This window comes from Budorcas taxicolor, chromosome 3 (genome assembly GCF_023091745.1).
Source record: "Budorcas taxicolor isolate Tak-1 chromosome 3, Takin1.1, whole genome shotgun sequence".
In the NCBI taxonomy this organism is placed as follows: domain Eukaryota; kingdom Metazoa; phylum Chordata; class Mammalia; order Artiodactyla; family Bovidae; genus Budorcas; species Budorcas taxicolor.
Window position 1 is genome coordinate 16,457,937 of NC_068912.1, and position 16,873 is coordinate 16,474,809.

General features: G+C 46.4%; 1 protein-coding gene across 1 annotated transcript in view; it reads right to left on the minus strand.

Annotated features, from left to right (window-relative positions):
• Positions 1–16,873, minus strand: part of TDRD10 (tudor domain containing 10) — a 51,576-nt gene that overhangs the window by 4,252 nt on the left and 30,451 nt on the right. The window contains exons 7-11 of the mRNA XM_052638122.1: positions 3,950–3,992; positions 3,338–3,428; positions 2,843–2,990; positions 2,451–2,596; positions 2,062–2,216 (exon numbers count right to left, since the gene is read on the minus strand). Of these exons, the coding sequence (XP_052494082.1) occupies positions 2,062–2,216; positions 2,451–2,596; positions 2,843–2,990; positions 3,338–3,428; positions 3,950–3,992 (583 nt within the window). The remainder of the gene's footprint in view (positions 1–2,061; positions 2,217–2,450; positions 2,597–2,842; positions 2,991–3,337; positions 3,429–3,949; positions 3,993–16,873) is intronic.

Consider the following 16,873-nt stretch of genomic DNA (forward strand, 5'->3'; position numbering starts at 1 on the left):
GTAGCCTTACTGCCAATTAAGTTAGTAGAAGTGATGGGATTCCAGCTGAGATATTTAAAATACAAAAAGATGATGGTGTTAAAGTGCTGCGCTCAAGATGTCAGCAAATTTGGAAAACCCAGCAGTGGCCACAGGACTCGAAAAAGTCAGTTTTTATCCCAATTCCAAAGAAGGGCTGCACTGAAGGATGTTCAAACTCCTGGACAACTGCGTTCACTTGCCATGCTAGTAAGGTTATGTTCAAAATCCTTCAAAGGCTTCAGCAGTACTTGAATCGAGAAATTCCAGATATACAAGCTTGGTTTAGAAAAAGCAGAGGAACCAGAGAATAAACCGCCAACATTCGTTGGATCAGAGAAAGCAAGGGAATTTTGGAAAAGGATCTACTTCAGTTTCATTGACTACACAAAAGCCTTTGTGTGAATCATAACAAATTTCAAAATTCTTACAGAGACGGAAATACCAGACCATCTTACCTGTCTCATGAGAAACCTGTATGCAGGTTAAGAAGCAACAGTTAGAACCCTGTATGGAACAACTGACTGGTTCAAAATTGGGAAAGGAGTACGACAAGGCTGTATATTGTCACCCTGATTATTTAACTCATATGCAGAGTACATCATGTGAAACATTGGGCTGGATGAGTTAAAAACAAGCTGGAATCAGACTGCTGGGAGAAATATCAACAACCTCAGATTTGCAGATGATACCACTCTAATGACAGAAAGCAAAGAGGAACTAAAGAGCCTCTTGTTAAGGGTGAAAGAGGAGAGTGAAAACATTAGCTTAAAACTCAACATTAAAAAAACTAAGGTCATGGCATCTGGCCCCATTACTTCACGGCAAATAGAAGTGGAAAAAATGGAAGTAGTGACAGATTTTCTCATCATCTTGGGCTCCAAAATCACTGCAGATGGTGACCGCAGCCATGAAATTAAAGTCGTTTGCTTCCAGGAAGGAAGGCTAGATAACATATTAAAGGACAAACCTAGATAGCATATTAAAAAGCAAAGACATCACTTTGACAACAAAGATCCATAGAGTCACAGCTATGGTCTCTCCACTATGGATGTGAGAATTGGGCCATAAAGAAAGGTGAATGCCGAAGAATTGATGCTTTTGAACTGTGGTCTAGAGAAGATTCTTGAGAGTCCCCTGGACAGCAAGGAGATCAAACCAGTCAATCCTAAGTGAAATCAACCCTGAATGAATACTCATTGGAAGGACTGATGCTGAAGCTGGAAGCTCCAATACTTTGGCCACCTGAGTTGGTCAATAGGCGACTCACTGGAAAAGACTCTGATGCTGGGAAAGACTGAAGGCAAAAGGAGAAGAGGGTGACAGAGGACGAGACAGTCGGATGTGGCATCACTGACTCAATGGACATGAACTTGGGTGAGCTCTGGGAGATGGCGTGGGACAGGGAGACCTGGCATGCCGCAGCCCATGGGGTCACAAACAGTCAAACACGACAGCAACTGAACAACAGCAGCAAATAACTGAATCACTTTGCTGCGGACCTGGAACCAACACAATACTGTAAATCAACCGTACTTCAATTAAAAACCAGAGTAACAAACATCACATCAGGGAGTAAAGTAACAAACATCACATCAGGGAAGTCTTGAGTCCACCGCTCTAACCTCTATCACTGGTCTTCAAATACCACTTCTCTTCTACAAAGAATCCTTCTCTGAAGAAATAGTAAGCGAAACTCAACGTACATGAAATAGATGGAAGCTGAGCAGTTCCGGCAGAAGCAAGAGGCCTGCCCTCCCCTCACCCCACCTAGAGAACTCAGCCTTCAGGGCAGCACCTGAGGTCCCCTTCCAGATCTTATTGTTCGGAGAGACCAGGTATGAAAACCAAATTCTCAAGAAAGGTCGGCAAGGGGCAGATGCTGAAAACTAGGGTGAGACCGAAAGGACAGAGACTGATGGGAAGGCATCCTGAGGGCCTTGGCTGCCCCTACACAGAAGCTGTTCCCGCCCAGGTGCCTGGAGGGACGCACAGCATCCACCATCCCCTGGGTCCTCTGGAGGAGGGTGGAGGGCGCCTTACCTTTCTCCAGCATGAAGGGCTGAGTCAGTGGGGGGATGGTCCAGAAGTCATCACTGTCCAGGGTGCGCAGGGACTGCACAGGGATGGTGGCCGATCGGCCAAAATCCACGAACATGACCACCACCCAGGAGTCCACGCGGTCCAGCACCCAGCACCTGGCCGGAGGGAGGGAGAAGAGGTTTGTCCCACCTGGTGCCACACAGAGCAGTCTTCATGGAGAGGGCTGGAAGCTCTGGGGTAGGAGGAAAGAGAGTTTCCTGTGCTGTTCCCCACCTTGGGTGGAGAGGTGATCACAAGGAATGATCTTGAGAGAAGCAGCAGCAGCAGCAGCAAAGACACGGGAGTCTGGAGGATGGAGAGGCAAGCCTCCAGCCCTGCCCGGCACACACCTGTTCCAGGCCAGGCCGTAATCGCCCAGGTGGTACTCGGCCAGACCACGTGTCCCGCGCCGCACCGCTGAGTCCTGCAGGTAGGGCTGCCGCTCCTCCGCCTCGGCCAGGGCGCTGAACAGGGCCTGCATGTTCTGGTACAGTGTCTGTGGATGGTACAAACGCTGTGGGCCTCGCTGCCTGCCTGTATCACACGTCTGTCTTGGCAGGTATCACCTGTTACATCAGCACCACTGATCCACCCCAAGGGAACCCATGGTACGAGGTGAGAGAGAGAGTGAGGCCGAACCAGGGATCAAAGTGCGGCCCCTCTGGATGTCCATCACGCTCACCCCAGTGGGGCCGCACGAGGAGGGATCCAAGCCCCAGAGCACCACCAATAAGCCCCGTACCTCAGTGATGTGCATGGCCCAGAAGAAGGGGGTCTGAGGGACAGTACTGGTCACCAACAGCCCCACCTCCCCGCCGATGCTGGGGATGGTGGCCAGCCAGCCCAGGTCTCGGAAACATTCCCTTAGGAGCAGCACCAAGAAGGACCCTCTGTGCAAAGGGCAGGGAACAGAGGGAAAGGGGTGAACGCAGAGCGATCTGACCAACGCCTGTCCTGGGGATGCCGGGCAGGAGAGTCATCTTGACAAGAGGGCTGTGGCCCTCCCCAGGGTGGGGACAAGTGCTTCGGACACACTGATCTCAGGGCATCCAGGGTGGGGAGAGTCCCAGGCCATCACCATACAGAAAAGGAGACGGACTCTGCAAGTGCTTGGGTCTGATGGGGGAGTTCTGAAAACTTGATTTCCCCACCCCCATACATCCCTGCCCCCACCCTCTAGGGACCGAGCAGACATTTGCAATTGCCATTTGCTGGTGGCCTCTACACCTCCGCTCACCTCATTTCCATGGGAACTGCAAAGAAGCTTGTCTTGGGTTTCTCTGTCTCACAGGGCTCACCAGAAGCTCTAGGAGTGAGCTGTGGGCAAGCTGGAAGGCAGAAAGTGGAGTCCTGGAGGCACCAGGGCCGTCTCAGAGGACTGCCCCCCACCTCCCCCTCAAGAGACCCCAGAGGTAGGATGAGATGGGCGGTGAAGCTACATCCTGCCCGGTCTCAGCCTCCAGACCCTCTAGGGAGGGCTGTGCTGGATGATCTTTCGCCAACAAAGCATCCCAGGGACCTCCCTGGTGGTCCAGTGGCTGGACTTCACTCGCCACTGCAGGGAGTGCATTTTCAGTCCCTGGTTGGGGAGCTAGAATCCCACATGCCTCGTGGCCAAGGGATCAAACCACAGAACAGAGCCAATGTTGTAACAAATTCAACAAAGACCTTAAAAATGGTCCACATCAAAAAAAATCTTAAAAAAAAAAAAAGAAGGCATCCCAGAGGAATAAAAATATTTTCCACACCAAGGGGTCAATGCGGGACAAAGCTGGAAGGAGGCTGCGAGAGGTAAATCGGGAGCTGCAAAGACACATCCTGGGAACAGATGGCGGCTGGGGAATCTCACCAGTGGTTCCAGCAAATCCTTGAGCAGAGGCCTTCTCTGAAATCTAGGGAGGGAGAGAAAAGGCATCACTCGGGCATGGCGGTGTTCATCTCACTGTCTACATACTGGGTCTCTCCAAATAGATTCGGATGAGAACAGCCACAGCCCCTGGACTGACACGGGCTTCAGCTGACTTCAGGGACCCCCACCCCGCTTTCTCCTTTCTCTCAGGGGATACTGAGCCAAGGAAAGACAGGAGGTTCAGGAGCAGGGAGCAGGGAGGGAGGGCATGTTGCCAGGAACACTCACCAGGTCCTGCAGGCACAGAAGCCCAGCGCTGCTTAGCCCCAAGGCCCCTGTGGGCACTTCGGGAAAGAGGAGGAGAAAGGGGTAGGGATGGCGACTCTGGGGCAGGTCTGGGTGGAGACAGACTACAGACCTGCAGCCCTCAATCCACACAGGCTTCCCTCTGTCGACTGTCCTGATCTGGAAACCCCCGACCCTGGTTACACCCACAGATCTCCCTGCCCGGCTATGTTCCTGCTTCCCCCACAACCCCTCCCCGCTGCCCGAGAACACACACGGCCGCTATTCTCCAGTGGACACGCGACAATCCTTCCATAAGCCCCTAGTGAGTTTCCTTCCTTCCCTCCAATAGATGACACCTCACCCGCTCCTCTCTTCAAACCCTCCACACCTCCCACCCAACACCCACCCGGTGAACTGGCCTCTTCATCAGGAGAAAACTGGAAGCAACTGGATGCAGGGGCACCCCCATCCTCTCACCACCCAAACCACCCCCCACCCCGCTCTCTCTGCCCCTGTTACTGTGGCCACCAAGCGCCTTTCCATTGTGCTTATAGAGAAAACCCAAAGTCCCCACATGGGCTCGCCAAGGCCACCACGATCCACCCTCCTTCCACTGACCTCTTCTCTGCCCACTCACCCTTGAAGCATTTGTAGGCAGCCCCTCTGTCTAGCATGTTCTTTCCCTGGTCTCCCCACGGTTGGCTGACTTTTCATCCAGATCTCAGCTGTCACTTCCTCACACAGAGGACTCCCTAAGAACCATTTGAGTGACCCCTCTCCTCTCTATCACCTCACCTCATTTTAGTCCTATGTTTGCTTCTTACTACTGAGACAGGCTGGGACCTGGGACCCTTTGCTGCAGTGCTCACACCTGGACAAATGTCTCCTCCAACAATAAAATACAAGGAAACTCTAAGGGACTAAAAATAACTGCACGCATGTGCAGTCAGGGAGAATCTTGGACAATAAGATACAAAAAAGATGGGAAACCCAAAACCCAGTGCCACTTCTGAAGACCAGGAGCAAAAGCAGGATGCTGTACCTGCCCCACGCACAAAGGCATGGGCTAACCACCGAAGCCACCTCTCTGGCGTGAGCCCTGGACACGCCCCTGCTCACCCCATGTAAGGACCCAGCTGATCCCACCTTGGGAACTATCAAGCGAGCTTGTGGCTCATTTTCCCTCCTGGTGCTGCTGCAGAGGGGGACCCAGTAAGGACTTGCCTGAATTTCTTGTCTGGCCTCTAATCAATTTCTATTGATTAAGGAAGCTAAGAACCCTGGTTGGTAATACTATCTGACATTTTCTTTTTCCTCGTTTTTCTTGGTGGGGGGGGGGGGGGTTGGAGGGCACTGTCTTATTTATTCACTTTTTTATGGGTTCACTGTATGTGTATTTCCACTGGAATTTAAGCCTGGTGTGAACCACATCTCTCTTCTGACAACCACCTTCATGGCCAAGGAAATCTCAGGCCCCAGAACAGTGTCTGAGACATGCTAAGCTCTTAGCAAATATATGTGAGAGAAAGAGACAGAAGGAAAGAGAAAGGAGGAGGGAGGGAGGAGAAATGAACTGGGGCAAATTCTTAATATAAACCTCGGTTTCCTCTTCAATACCATGAATCATACCTGATGTGAGGATCTACTTTGGCCAGCATCTGTTCAGGACATGACACCAAAGAGATGCCTGATAAATGGAAGAGAGGTTAAGGGACTTCCCTGATGGCCCAGAGCCTAAGCGTCCACCTGCCAGTGCAGGGGACACAGGTTCAGTTCTCATCCAGGAAGATCCCACGTGCCGCAGGGCCATGAAGCCCCGGCGACACCACGCCGGAAGCCCGCACACCCCAGAGCCGGTGCCCCGCAGCAAGGGAAGCCACCGCACCACCAGAGAATAGACCCCGCTCGCCGCAACCGAGAAAAGCCCAGGTGCAGCGACGAAGACCCAAGGCGGCCAACAGATGAACGAAGTTTCACAACAGGGAGGTTAAAAGCGCAGGCCCTGGAGTTAGCCGGGGCGCCAATCTTGGATCGAGCTCCGTAACTCTGGCCTGGCTCCTTGGCGTCTCGTCCGCAGGACAGGAGAGCAGCAGCGCCTATTGCTGGGTTTAGACGGGTTCATGCAGCAAAGCGATCGTTACAGAGCCCGCAGAGTGAGCCCTCCACGAAGGCGAACCAGCACCGTCAACCAAGGGGGCCCAGGCAAAATCTCCACGTGAAATCATTCTGCCCCTGCTGCTGCTGCTGCTGAGTGGCTTCAGTCGTGTCCGACTCTGTGCGACCCCACAGACGGCAGCCCACCAGGCTCCCCGGTCCCTGGGATTCTCCAGGCAAGAACACTGGAGTGGGTTGCCATTGCCTTCTCCAATGCATGAAAGGAAAAGTGAAAGTGAAGTTGCTCAGTGTCCGACCCTTAGCGACCCCATGGACTGCAGCCTACCAGGCTCTTCCATCCATGGGATTTTCCAGGCGAGAGTACTGGAGTGGGGTGCCACCGCCTTCTGTTAACTTATGACAAAGCAAAGTGACAGTGTTAAAAAATCTCCTCTAGCCAAGCTGCCTTTTTATTTGAACAGGGCTTCCCAGGTGGCGCTAGTGGTAAAGAACTTCAGGAGACACATGTTTAATACCTGGGTCGGGGAGATCCTCTGGAGAAGGAAATGGCAACCCACTCCAGCAATCTTGTTTGGTAAATCCTCATGGACAGAGCAGCCTGGTAGGCTACGGTCCATAGGGTCACACAGTCGTACACGACTGAAGTAACTTAGCACTTAGCAAGGCAGTTTCATATACCAATCTCAAGAACCAATTATCAGCAAAGGTTTCAAGCTTAAAATTACATTAATACAGACACATTGAAAACCATTCCAGGTCTAATTATTATTCCCTAATGATTTGAGAGATGTAAAAGCCTATTTTGTCAGTCTGTTAAATTCAGTTTCAAAGGAAAATCTATACAATTGTCATCCAACCACCACAGCAGACACATCACTCAAAAACAAACTTCAAATTTCAGGATATGCATAACATAGAAGTGGCCACCTAGAGGCCACAGCAATCGAGGCAGCATCTCAGGAACTGCCAAACCAGCCGATTTTAATTAAGTTCTATTGTTGCCACAAGCACAGTAACTCTACGTCCCGAATCAGTCAACAGCTCTTAATGGTCTACTTCGTTCTGGAACACTGCTACCAGCTGGTCAAGCGTTCCAAGAGGTGGCCTGCTCCAGAATCATGCAGGTAAGTCCCAGCAGTGGGAGAGAAGTCGCGGGGCACACAAAGGTCAGTGGCCAGAAGGCTTTTGGGGGCTGGGAGCACCGACTCATGTGACACTCAGAACAGTGGTGGCCTCCCTGGGATTGCTCACTGCCACACCCTTGGCCTGCTGCGGCCACCCTGGACCACCACTTTTAAGGTCCTGTCTCTACCTGGGGAACCACACCTGGAGCTGCCTGACGGGCATATCCTAGTGGAAATTTAAAACTTGGAGCTTTAACCATCAGCTGCTTTCCTGCCACCCAGTACCACCTTGTAAAACTTGGAGCTTTAACCATCAGCTGCTTTCCTGCCACCCAGTACCACCTTGCACTTCTTGCATTTCTATGTGCTGGGCTCAGAGGGGCAAAGACAGCAGACACAGGCCTTGATCTTGGGGAGCTACACCGAGTCACTCCACACGTATTTATACAACGCGTTCGTTCTGGACACAGCCATCACATCTCCTGGGGGCAGGAGACAAGAAGTATACAAAAAAGTATAAGGTTGATGACCATAAGGGTAAAGAAGATTCACAAGGCAAGGAGAGGGGACAAGAGGGCAAGCGTGGGGGAGGGCGTGACAGCTGAGCAGAGGCCCGAATGAACTGAGAAGGCAAACCCGCAGGCATCTGGGAGATGAGCCTTCCTGCCAAGGACACCTGAGGTCCTAGGGTAGGGCTGTGCTTCCACTGCGACACTGCAGCCGGAGAAACAGGCATTTGCATCTCTTATCGGTCCCACCCAAGACAGGTCTTCTGCTTCCAGGCGCTTGGAGTCTCTTCCACAGGGTCCCTTTAAACTAAATCTAAGTGAACAGATGAACTGATGGTGGCACACCCATACACAGAATACAACTCAGCAATAAAAGAGAGAACTGCTGATGGCGCGACCACATGGATGATTCTCAAGAACATTCTGCTGAGTGGAAGAAGCCAGACACAAAGAGGCGCGTGTGGCTCGAGTCCATCTACACCAAAGTCTAGGAAAGGATCACTCTCATCTAAACTGATGGAAAGCAGATCAGTCACTGCCTGGGGCCACGAAGCAGGGAAAAGGCACAAGAGAATCTTTGGGGGTGACTGAAATAGTCTATATTTGACTGTGACGGTGGTTACAGACGCATACGCTTGTCAAAATTCATCCAACTGTACATCTAAAAGGGGCTCATTTTATGTAATAATTCAATGATACTTCAGTAGGTGATTTTTTAGTATAAATTGGTTAAATCTGGCTAGGTCATTCCATGCTCAAACCCTCCAGTGTTCTCATTATTATGTGACTATGTTAATGCCAACTGCTGCTGAATCAAGTTACACACCATGAAAATTAAAAATTTTTAATACTAAAAATGTATTATGATTATTTTTATCTTTAAACAACCTTCTCCAGGAATTAACTGCTCCTTTTTTCCCATTTACTTGGATTTCCTTAAATTTCTGGCTAAATCAATAAAACAAAGACAAAATTAATGACCATCCAGTAAGACTGAAAAGAAGACACAAATTGCCAACATCAAGAACAAAATGGGATATCAATATACAGCTCACAGATATCAAAAGGATACCAAGGGGACATGAAGGACAACTCTACACATAAATACAAACATGAAGCGGGACAACTTACTACAAAATATACCACTTTCTCAAAAACTAGAAACTATCAAAACTCACCCAGTCTGAAACAGACAATTTGAAGAGCCCCATTACTGTTAAAGAAATTGAACTCTTAATTAAAAAAAAAAATCTCAGGAATTCCCTGGCAGTCTAGTGGTTAGGACTTGGCACTTTCAGTGCCAGGGGCCCTGGTTCAATCCCTGGTTGGGGAACTAAGATCCCACAGCCAAAAAGGAAAAAGAAAATAAAAAGGAAACCTCCAAGCTCAGATGGTTTTACTAGAGAATTCTAGCAAACATTTAAAGAACAGTTAATGTAGTTCTATACAGTCTTTTCCAAAAGGAGAGAACACTTCCTGATTCATTTTGAAGAATGCATTTATACTAGTATTCAGTTCAGTTGCTCAGCCATGTCCTTCTCTTTGCTAAACAAGAAAAATTACACGTTCATATCACTCAATACAGAAAAAACCATTCAACAAAATTCAACATCTGTTGAATGCTGAAAATGTTGAAAATTCAACATCTTTTATAGGTTGACTTATTTCTGCCCCCTCAAAAAAATATCTGTGGAACTCCAAACCCCTAGTACTCAGACTGTGACCCTTATTTGGAAACGGGATCTTTATAGAGGAAAGAGAGGTAAAACGAAGTCCCCAGGGTGGGTCCTAATCCAGTACGAGCGTGTCCTTATGAGAAGAGGAAGCCTGAGCAGCAGCCCGACACAGAGGGAGACAACACGAAGCCACACAAGGAGAGCGATATGCGAGACAGAAGGCTGGGGAGACACGCCTGGGAGCCGAAGAGCACCGAGGGTGACTGGCAGACGCCAGAAGCTAGGCAGAGGCAAGCCACAGCTTCCCCCAGCTTTCAGAGGGGCCTCCGCCCTGCTGACACCGTAATTCAGGTCCTCCAGCCTCCAGAGCTATGAGACGGTCAATTCCTGTTGTTCCAAGCCACCCAGCTTGTGGTACTTTGTGACAGCAATCATACTACTACTACTGCTAAGCCGCTTCAGTCGTGTCCGACTGTGCGACCCCACAGACGGCAGCCCACCAGGCTCCCCCATCCCTGGGATTCTCTAGGCAAGAACACTGGAGTGGGTTGCCATTGCCTTCTCCAATGTATGAAAGTGAAAAGCAAAAGTGAAGTCGCTCAGTCGTGTCCAACCCTCAGCGACCCCATGGACTGCAGCCTTCCAGGCTCCTCCGTCCACGGGATTTTTCCAGGCAAGAGTAGTGGAGTGGGGTGCAACTGCCTTCTCCAGACAGCAATCATAAGAAACTAATATAACCATGACTCATGATTTAAAACAGAGAAAACTCTTAGAAACAGGAACAGAGGAGTTTCCTTAACTTAATAAAGAATATCCATCCAAAAGCCTATGATAAACTCATGCTTTATTGTGAAAGACTGAATCTTTTTACCCTAAAAGAATAAGGCAAGGATACCCACACTCACTACTCTACTTCAGCATAATGCTGGGAATCTAGCCAGTACTAAGAAAATGAAACAAAGACATACAGATCAGAAAGGGAAAAAAGTAAAATAAAACTGGCCTTATTTGCAAATGACATTACTGTCTACACAGACAACCCCAAGAAATCTACCCCCAAAACCCCACATTCCTATCACTAATAAATTCAGCAAAGTAACAGGATATAAGATAAATATTAAAAAATTATATTTCTATATATTACCAATGAGCAAGGAGACAGAAACCAAAAATACAGTGTCATTTATAATCACTCAAATAAAATTAAATACTTGTATCAACCTAATAAAATATATTAGAACCTGTATGCTGTAAACTATATAATCTGATTAAAGAAATCAAAAAAGGTCTGAATCAATGGAAACACATACTGTGTATTTATGTTCATGGACTGGAAGACCCAACATATAATAAAGATATCAATTCTCCTTAAACTAACACATGAGTCTAAAGCGATTGCTATCAAAACTCCAGTCAAGAGGGGTGGAGCGAAGGGAACACTGTTGATGGGGATGTAAATTGGTACAGCAATGATGGAGGTGGCTTAAAAAACTAACAACAGAGCTATTATATGACCCTGCAATCCCACTCCTGGGCATATATCCAGAGAAAAACATGATACGAAAGGATATATGTACCCCAAGGTTTACTGCAGCACTGCTGACAACAGCCAGGACATAGGAGCAACTTAAATGTCCATCAACAGATGAATGGACAGAGATGCGATACACATATACGATGGAATATCACTCAGCCAGTAAAAAGAACAGAAATGCCTTTTGCAGCAACATATCATGCTGGGTGAAGTAAATCAGACAGAGAGGCATACACGTCATCTGACATCCTTTATATGTGCAATCTAAAAAGAAATGGTACTAATGAACTTACAAACAGCAGGAGAGTCACAGACTTAGAGAACAAATGTGTGGTTGCTGGGGCGAAGGGATAGTTAGAGAGTTTGGGATGGACATATACACACAGCTATATTTCAAATGGATGACTAACAAGGACCTACTGTATAGCATGTGGAACTCTGCTCCATGTTATACAGCAGCCTGGATTGCAGGGGAGTTTGTGGGGAGAATGAATACATGCATGTATATGGCTGGGTCCCTTTGCTGTTCACCTGAAACTTTCACAACATTGTTAACGGGCTGTACCTCAATACAAAATTAAAAGCTTTAAAAAACAAACAAACAAAAAAACTCCAGTCAAAATTATTGTAGTTCTAGATTATTCTAAAATCTATATACAAAAGGAAAAGAATTAGAACAGCTAAAACGATACTGAAAAACAGTAACTAGAAGCAATCTCCTAATTTCAGTACTTCTTATAGCTATAGTAACTGAGACTATATGAGACATTAGACATGTAGATCAATGGAACAAAACTGGGGACCCAGAAACTTGTTGTTCAGTCACAAGTCCTGTCAGACTCTGTGACACCACGGACTGCAGCACACCAGGCTCCTCTGTCCTTCACTATCTTCCAGAGTTTGCTCAAACTCATGTCCATCGAGTCGGGGGTGCCATCTAACAATCTTCATCCTCTGCTGCCCTCTTCTCCTTCTGCCTTCAGTCTTTCCCAGCACAGGGTCTTTTCCAATGAGTTAGCTATTTGCATCAGGTGACCAAAAGAGGGAAGCCTCAGCTTGAGCATCAATCCTTCCATTCCTTCAGGACTGATTTTCTTTAGGACTGAGTGGTTTGATATCCTTGCATTCCAAAGGACTCTCAAGAGTCTTCTCCACACAGTTCAAAAGCATCAATTCTTCAAAGTTCAGGCTTTTTTTATGGTCCAACTCTCACGTCCATACATGACCACTGGAAAAACCATAGCTTTGACTATACAGACCTTCGTCAGCAAAGTGATGTCTCTGCTTTTTAATACACTGTCTAGACCTGTTGCAGCTTTCCTTTCAAGGAGTTAAGTGTCTTTTACTTTCATGGCAGCAGTCACCATCCACAGTCATTTTGGAGCCCAAGAAAATAAAATCTGTCACTGTTTCCACCTTTTCCCCTTCTATTTGCCATGAAGTGATGGGACTGGATACCATGATCTTAGTTTTATGAATGTTGAGCTTTAAACAGATTTTTCACTCTCCTCTTTCACCCTTTTCAGAGGCTCTTTAGTTCCTCTGTTTTCTGCCATTAGAGTGGGATCATCTCCATATCTGAGGCTGTCAATATTTCTTCCAGCAATCTTGATTCCAGCTTGTGATTAATCCACCCCAACATTTCACAAGATGTACTTTGCATATAAATTAAACAGAGTGACAATATACAGCCTTGTCATAATCCTTTTCCAATTTTGAACCAGTCAGTTGTTCCATGTCCAATTCTGCTGCTTCTTGACTCACATAAACGTTTCTTAGGAGGCAGCTCAGGTGGTCTGGTATTCCCATCTCTTTAAGAATTTTCCACAAATTGTTGTGATCCACATAGTCAAAGGCTTTAGCGTAGTCAATGAAGCAGTTTGTTTTTCTGGAATTCCCTTGTTTTTTCTATGATTCAGTGGATGTTGGCAATTTGATTTCTGATTCCTCTACCTTTTCTAAACCCAGCTCGTACATCTGGAAGTTCTCAGTTCACATACTGCTGAAGCCTAGCTTGAAGGATTTAGAGCATAAATGTACTAGTATGTGAAATGAGTGCAATTGTGCAGTAGTTTGAACATTCTTTGGCATTGCCCTTCTTTGGGAATAGAATGAAAGCTGACCTTTTCCAGTCCTGTGGCCACTACTGAGTTTTCCAAATTTGCCAGCATACTGAGTGCAGCCCTTTAACAGCATCATCCTTTAGGATTTTAAATAGCTCAGCTGAAATTCCGTCATCTCCACTAGCTTTATTCATAGTAATGCTTCCTAAGGCCCACTTGACTGAACACTCCAGGATGTCTGGCTCTAGTTGAGTGATCACACCATCGTGGTTATTCAGATCATTAAGACCTTTTTTGGATAGTTCTTCTGTGTATTCTTGCCACCTCTTCTTAATCTCATCTGCTTCTGTTAGGTCCTTACTGTTTCTGTCTTTTATCATCCCCATCCTTGCATGAAATGTTCCCTTGGTATCTCCAATTTTCTTGAAGAGCTCTCTAGTCTTTCCCATCCTACTGTCTTCCTCTATTTCTTTGCATTGTTCATTGAAGAAGGCTTTCTTATGTCTCCTTGCTATTCCCTGGAACTCTGCATTCAGTTGGGTGTATCTTTCCCTTTCTCCCTTGCCTTTTGCTTCTCTTTTCTCAGCTATCTGTGAGGCCTCCTCAACCACTTTTCTTCTTGCATTCTTTTTCTCTGGGATGGTTTTGGTCACTGTCTCCTGTGCAATGTTATGAACCTCTGCCCATTGTTCCTCAGGCACTCTATCAGATCTAATCCCTTGAAACTATTTCTCGCCTCCACTGTATAATCATAAGGAATTTGACTTAGGTCATACCTGAATGGTCTAGTGGTTTTCCCTACTTTCTTCAATTTAAGCCTGAATTTTGTAATAAGGAGCTCATGATCTGAGCCACAGTCAGCTCCTGGTCTTGTTTTTGCTGACTGTATAGAGCTTCTCCATCTTCAGCTGCAAAGAATATAATCGGTCTGATTTCACTATTGACCATCTGGTGACGTCCATGTGTAGAGTCGTCTCTTGTGTTATGGGAAAAGGGTGTTTGCTATGACCAGCATGTTCTCTTGACACAACTGTTAACCTTTGTCCTGCTTCATTTTGTACTCTAAAAACAAACTTGCCTATTACTCCGGGTATCTCTTGACTTCCTACTTTTGCATTCTAATCCTCTATGATGAAAAGGACATCTTTATTGGTGTTAATTCTAGAAGGTGTTATAGGTCTTCATAGAACCGTTCAGCTTCTTCGGCATCAGTGGCTGAAGCACAGATTTGGATTACGACACTGAATGGTTTGCCTTGGAAATGAACTGAGATCATTTAGTTTATTGACTCCTAAGTTACCGACGTTCACTCTTGCCAGCTCCTGCTTGACCATGTCCAACTTACCTCGATACATGGACCTAATGTTAATTCCAGGTTCCTATGCAATGTTTTCCTTACAGCACTGGACTTTACTTTCACCACCAGACACATTCACATTTGAGCGTTATTTCCATTTTGGCTCAGCGGCTTCATTCTTTCTGGAGCTACTAGTAATCACCCTCCGCTCTTCCCTAATTTCATATTGGACACCTTCTGACCTGGGGAGTTCACCTTTCAGTGTCATATCTTTTTGCCTTTTCATACTGTTCATGGGGTTCTTGAGGCAAGAATCCTGGAGTGGTTTGCCATTCCTCCTCCACTTAGCCACAATCTGTCAGGACTCGCCACTATGATCCGTCCATCTTGGGTGGCCCTACACAGCATGGCTCATAGCTTCACTGAGCTAGGCAAGTCCCTTTGCCACGACAAGGCTGTGATCCATGAAGAAGGATGAAAAAATAAATGAGTCCACACAAATATGCAAAAGCAATTTAATGGAGGAAATGGTGCTAGAAAAACTGAACATAAGAAAAAAAAATAAAACTCAACCTAAGTTTCAAAGCATATACAAAAACTAACTCAAAATTAAAAGGGGCTTTACAATGTAAACCCATGTTACTTTAAAAAAAAGGATAAAATCTTTGTACCATTTTACATTCCCACCATATGAAGGGTTCTCTGCATCCCCTCCAGGATGTCACTTTTTAATTTTAGCCTGATAGCTATATAGTGATATCTTATTATGGTTTTAATTTACATTTTCCTAATGTCAAATAGTCAATCCTCATCCCAGTTCCCAAGAAGGGCAGTACTAAAGAATGTTAAACCACTGGACAATTGCACTCATCTCCCGTGCTAGGAAGGTCATGCTCAAAATCTTACATGCTAGGCCTCAGCATTAAGTGAACCAAGAACTTCCAGACGCCTAAGCTTTAGAAAAGGCAGAGGAGCCAGAGATCAAATTGCCAACATTTGCTGGATCATAGTGAAAGCAAGGGGAATTCCAGAAAAACATCCACCTCTGTTTCATCAACTACAGTCTGACTGTACAGACTGTAACAAACTATGGAAAACTCTTAAAGAGATGGGAATACCAGACCATCTTACCTGCCTCCTGGAAAACCTGTATGCAGGTCAAGAGGCAACAGTTAGAACCCAGTATGGAACAACTGACTGGTTCAGGATTGAGAAAGGAGTACCACAAGGCTGTTTGTTGTCACCCTGTTTATTTAACTTATACACTGAGCACATCATGAGAAACGCCAGGATAGATGAGTTACAAGCTAGAATCAAGATTGGCGGGAGAAATATCAACAAACTCAGATATGCAGATGATACCACTCTAATGGCAGAAATCGGAGAGGAAATAAAGAACCTCTTGATGAAGGTGAAGGGAGAGAATGAAAAAGCCAACTTAAAACTAAAAATTAAAAAAACCAAGATCATGGCATCTGGCCCCATTACTTCATGGCAAATAGAAGGGGAAAAGGTGGAAGTAGTGACAGAGTTCCTCTTTTTGGGCTCTAAAATCACTGTGGATGGTGACTGCAGCCATGAAATCAGAAAAGGACTGCTTTTTGGCAGGAAAGCTATGACAAACCTAGGCGGTGTGTTGAAAAGCAAAGACATCACTTTGCCGACAAAGGTCCTTATAGTCAAGGCTGTGGTCTTTCCAGTGGTCATATACAGTTGTGAGAGCTGGACCGTGAAGAAGACAGAGAACTGAAGAATCGATGCCTTCTAACTGTGCTGCTAGAGAAGACTCTTTAAGAATCCCTCTAACAGCAAAGAGATCAAACCAGTCAATCTTATAGGAAATCAAGCATGAATACTCATCAGAAGGTCTAATGTTAAAGCTGAAGCTCCAATATTTTGGTCACCTGATGCAAACAGCCAACTCACTGGAAAGAACCCTGATACTGGGAACGATTGAGGGCAGAGGAGCAGAGGGCAACAGAGGACCAGACATTTGGACAGCATCACTGACTCAATGGACATGAGTTTGAGCAAACTCTGGGAGATGGTGAGGGACAAGGAGGCCTGGTGCGCTGCAGTCCACGGAGTCTCGAAGAGTTGGACACGACTGGGAGACTGAACAACAACAATTCTAACGATGTTGAACATCTTTGCTTGTGGCTAGGGCTGGCCAAAAACTTCTTAGACCTGACAACAAAAGTGTCATTCATTAAAGGAAAAATAGATAAACTGGACTTCACTGAAATTTAAAACCTTTGTTCTACAAAAAATCCTATCAAGAAGATGAAAAAAAAATGAGCTACAGAGTAGGAGAAAAC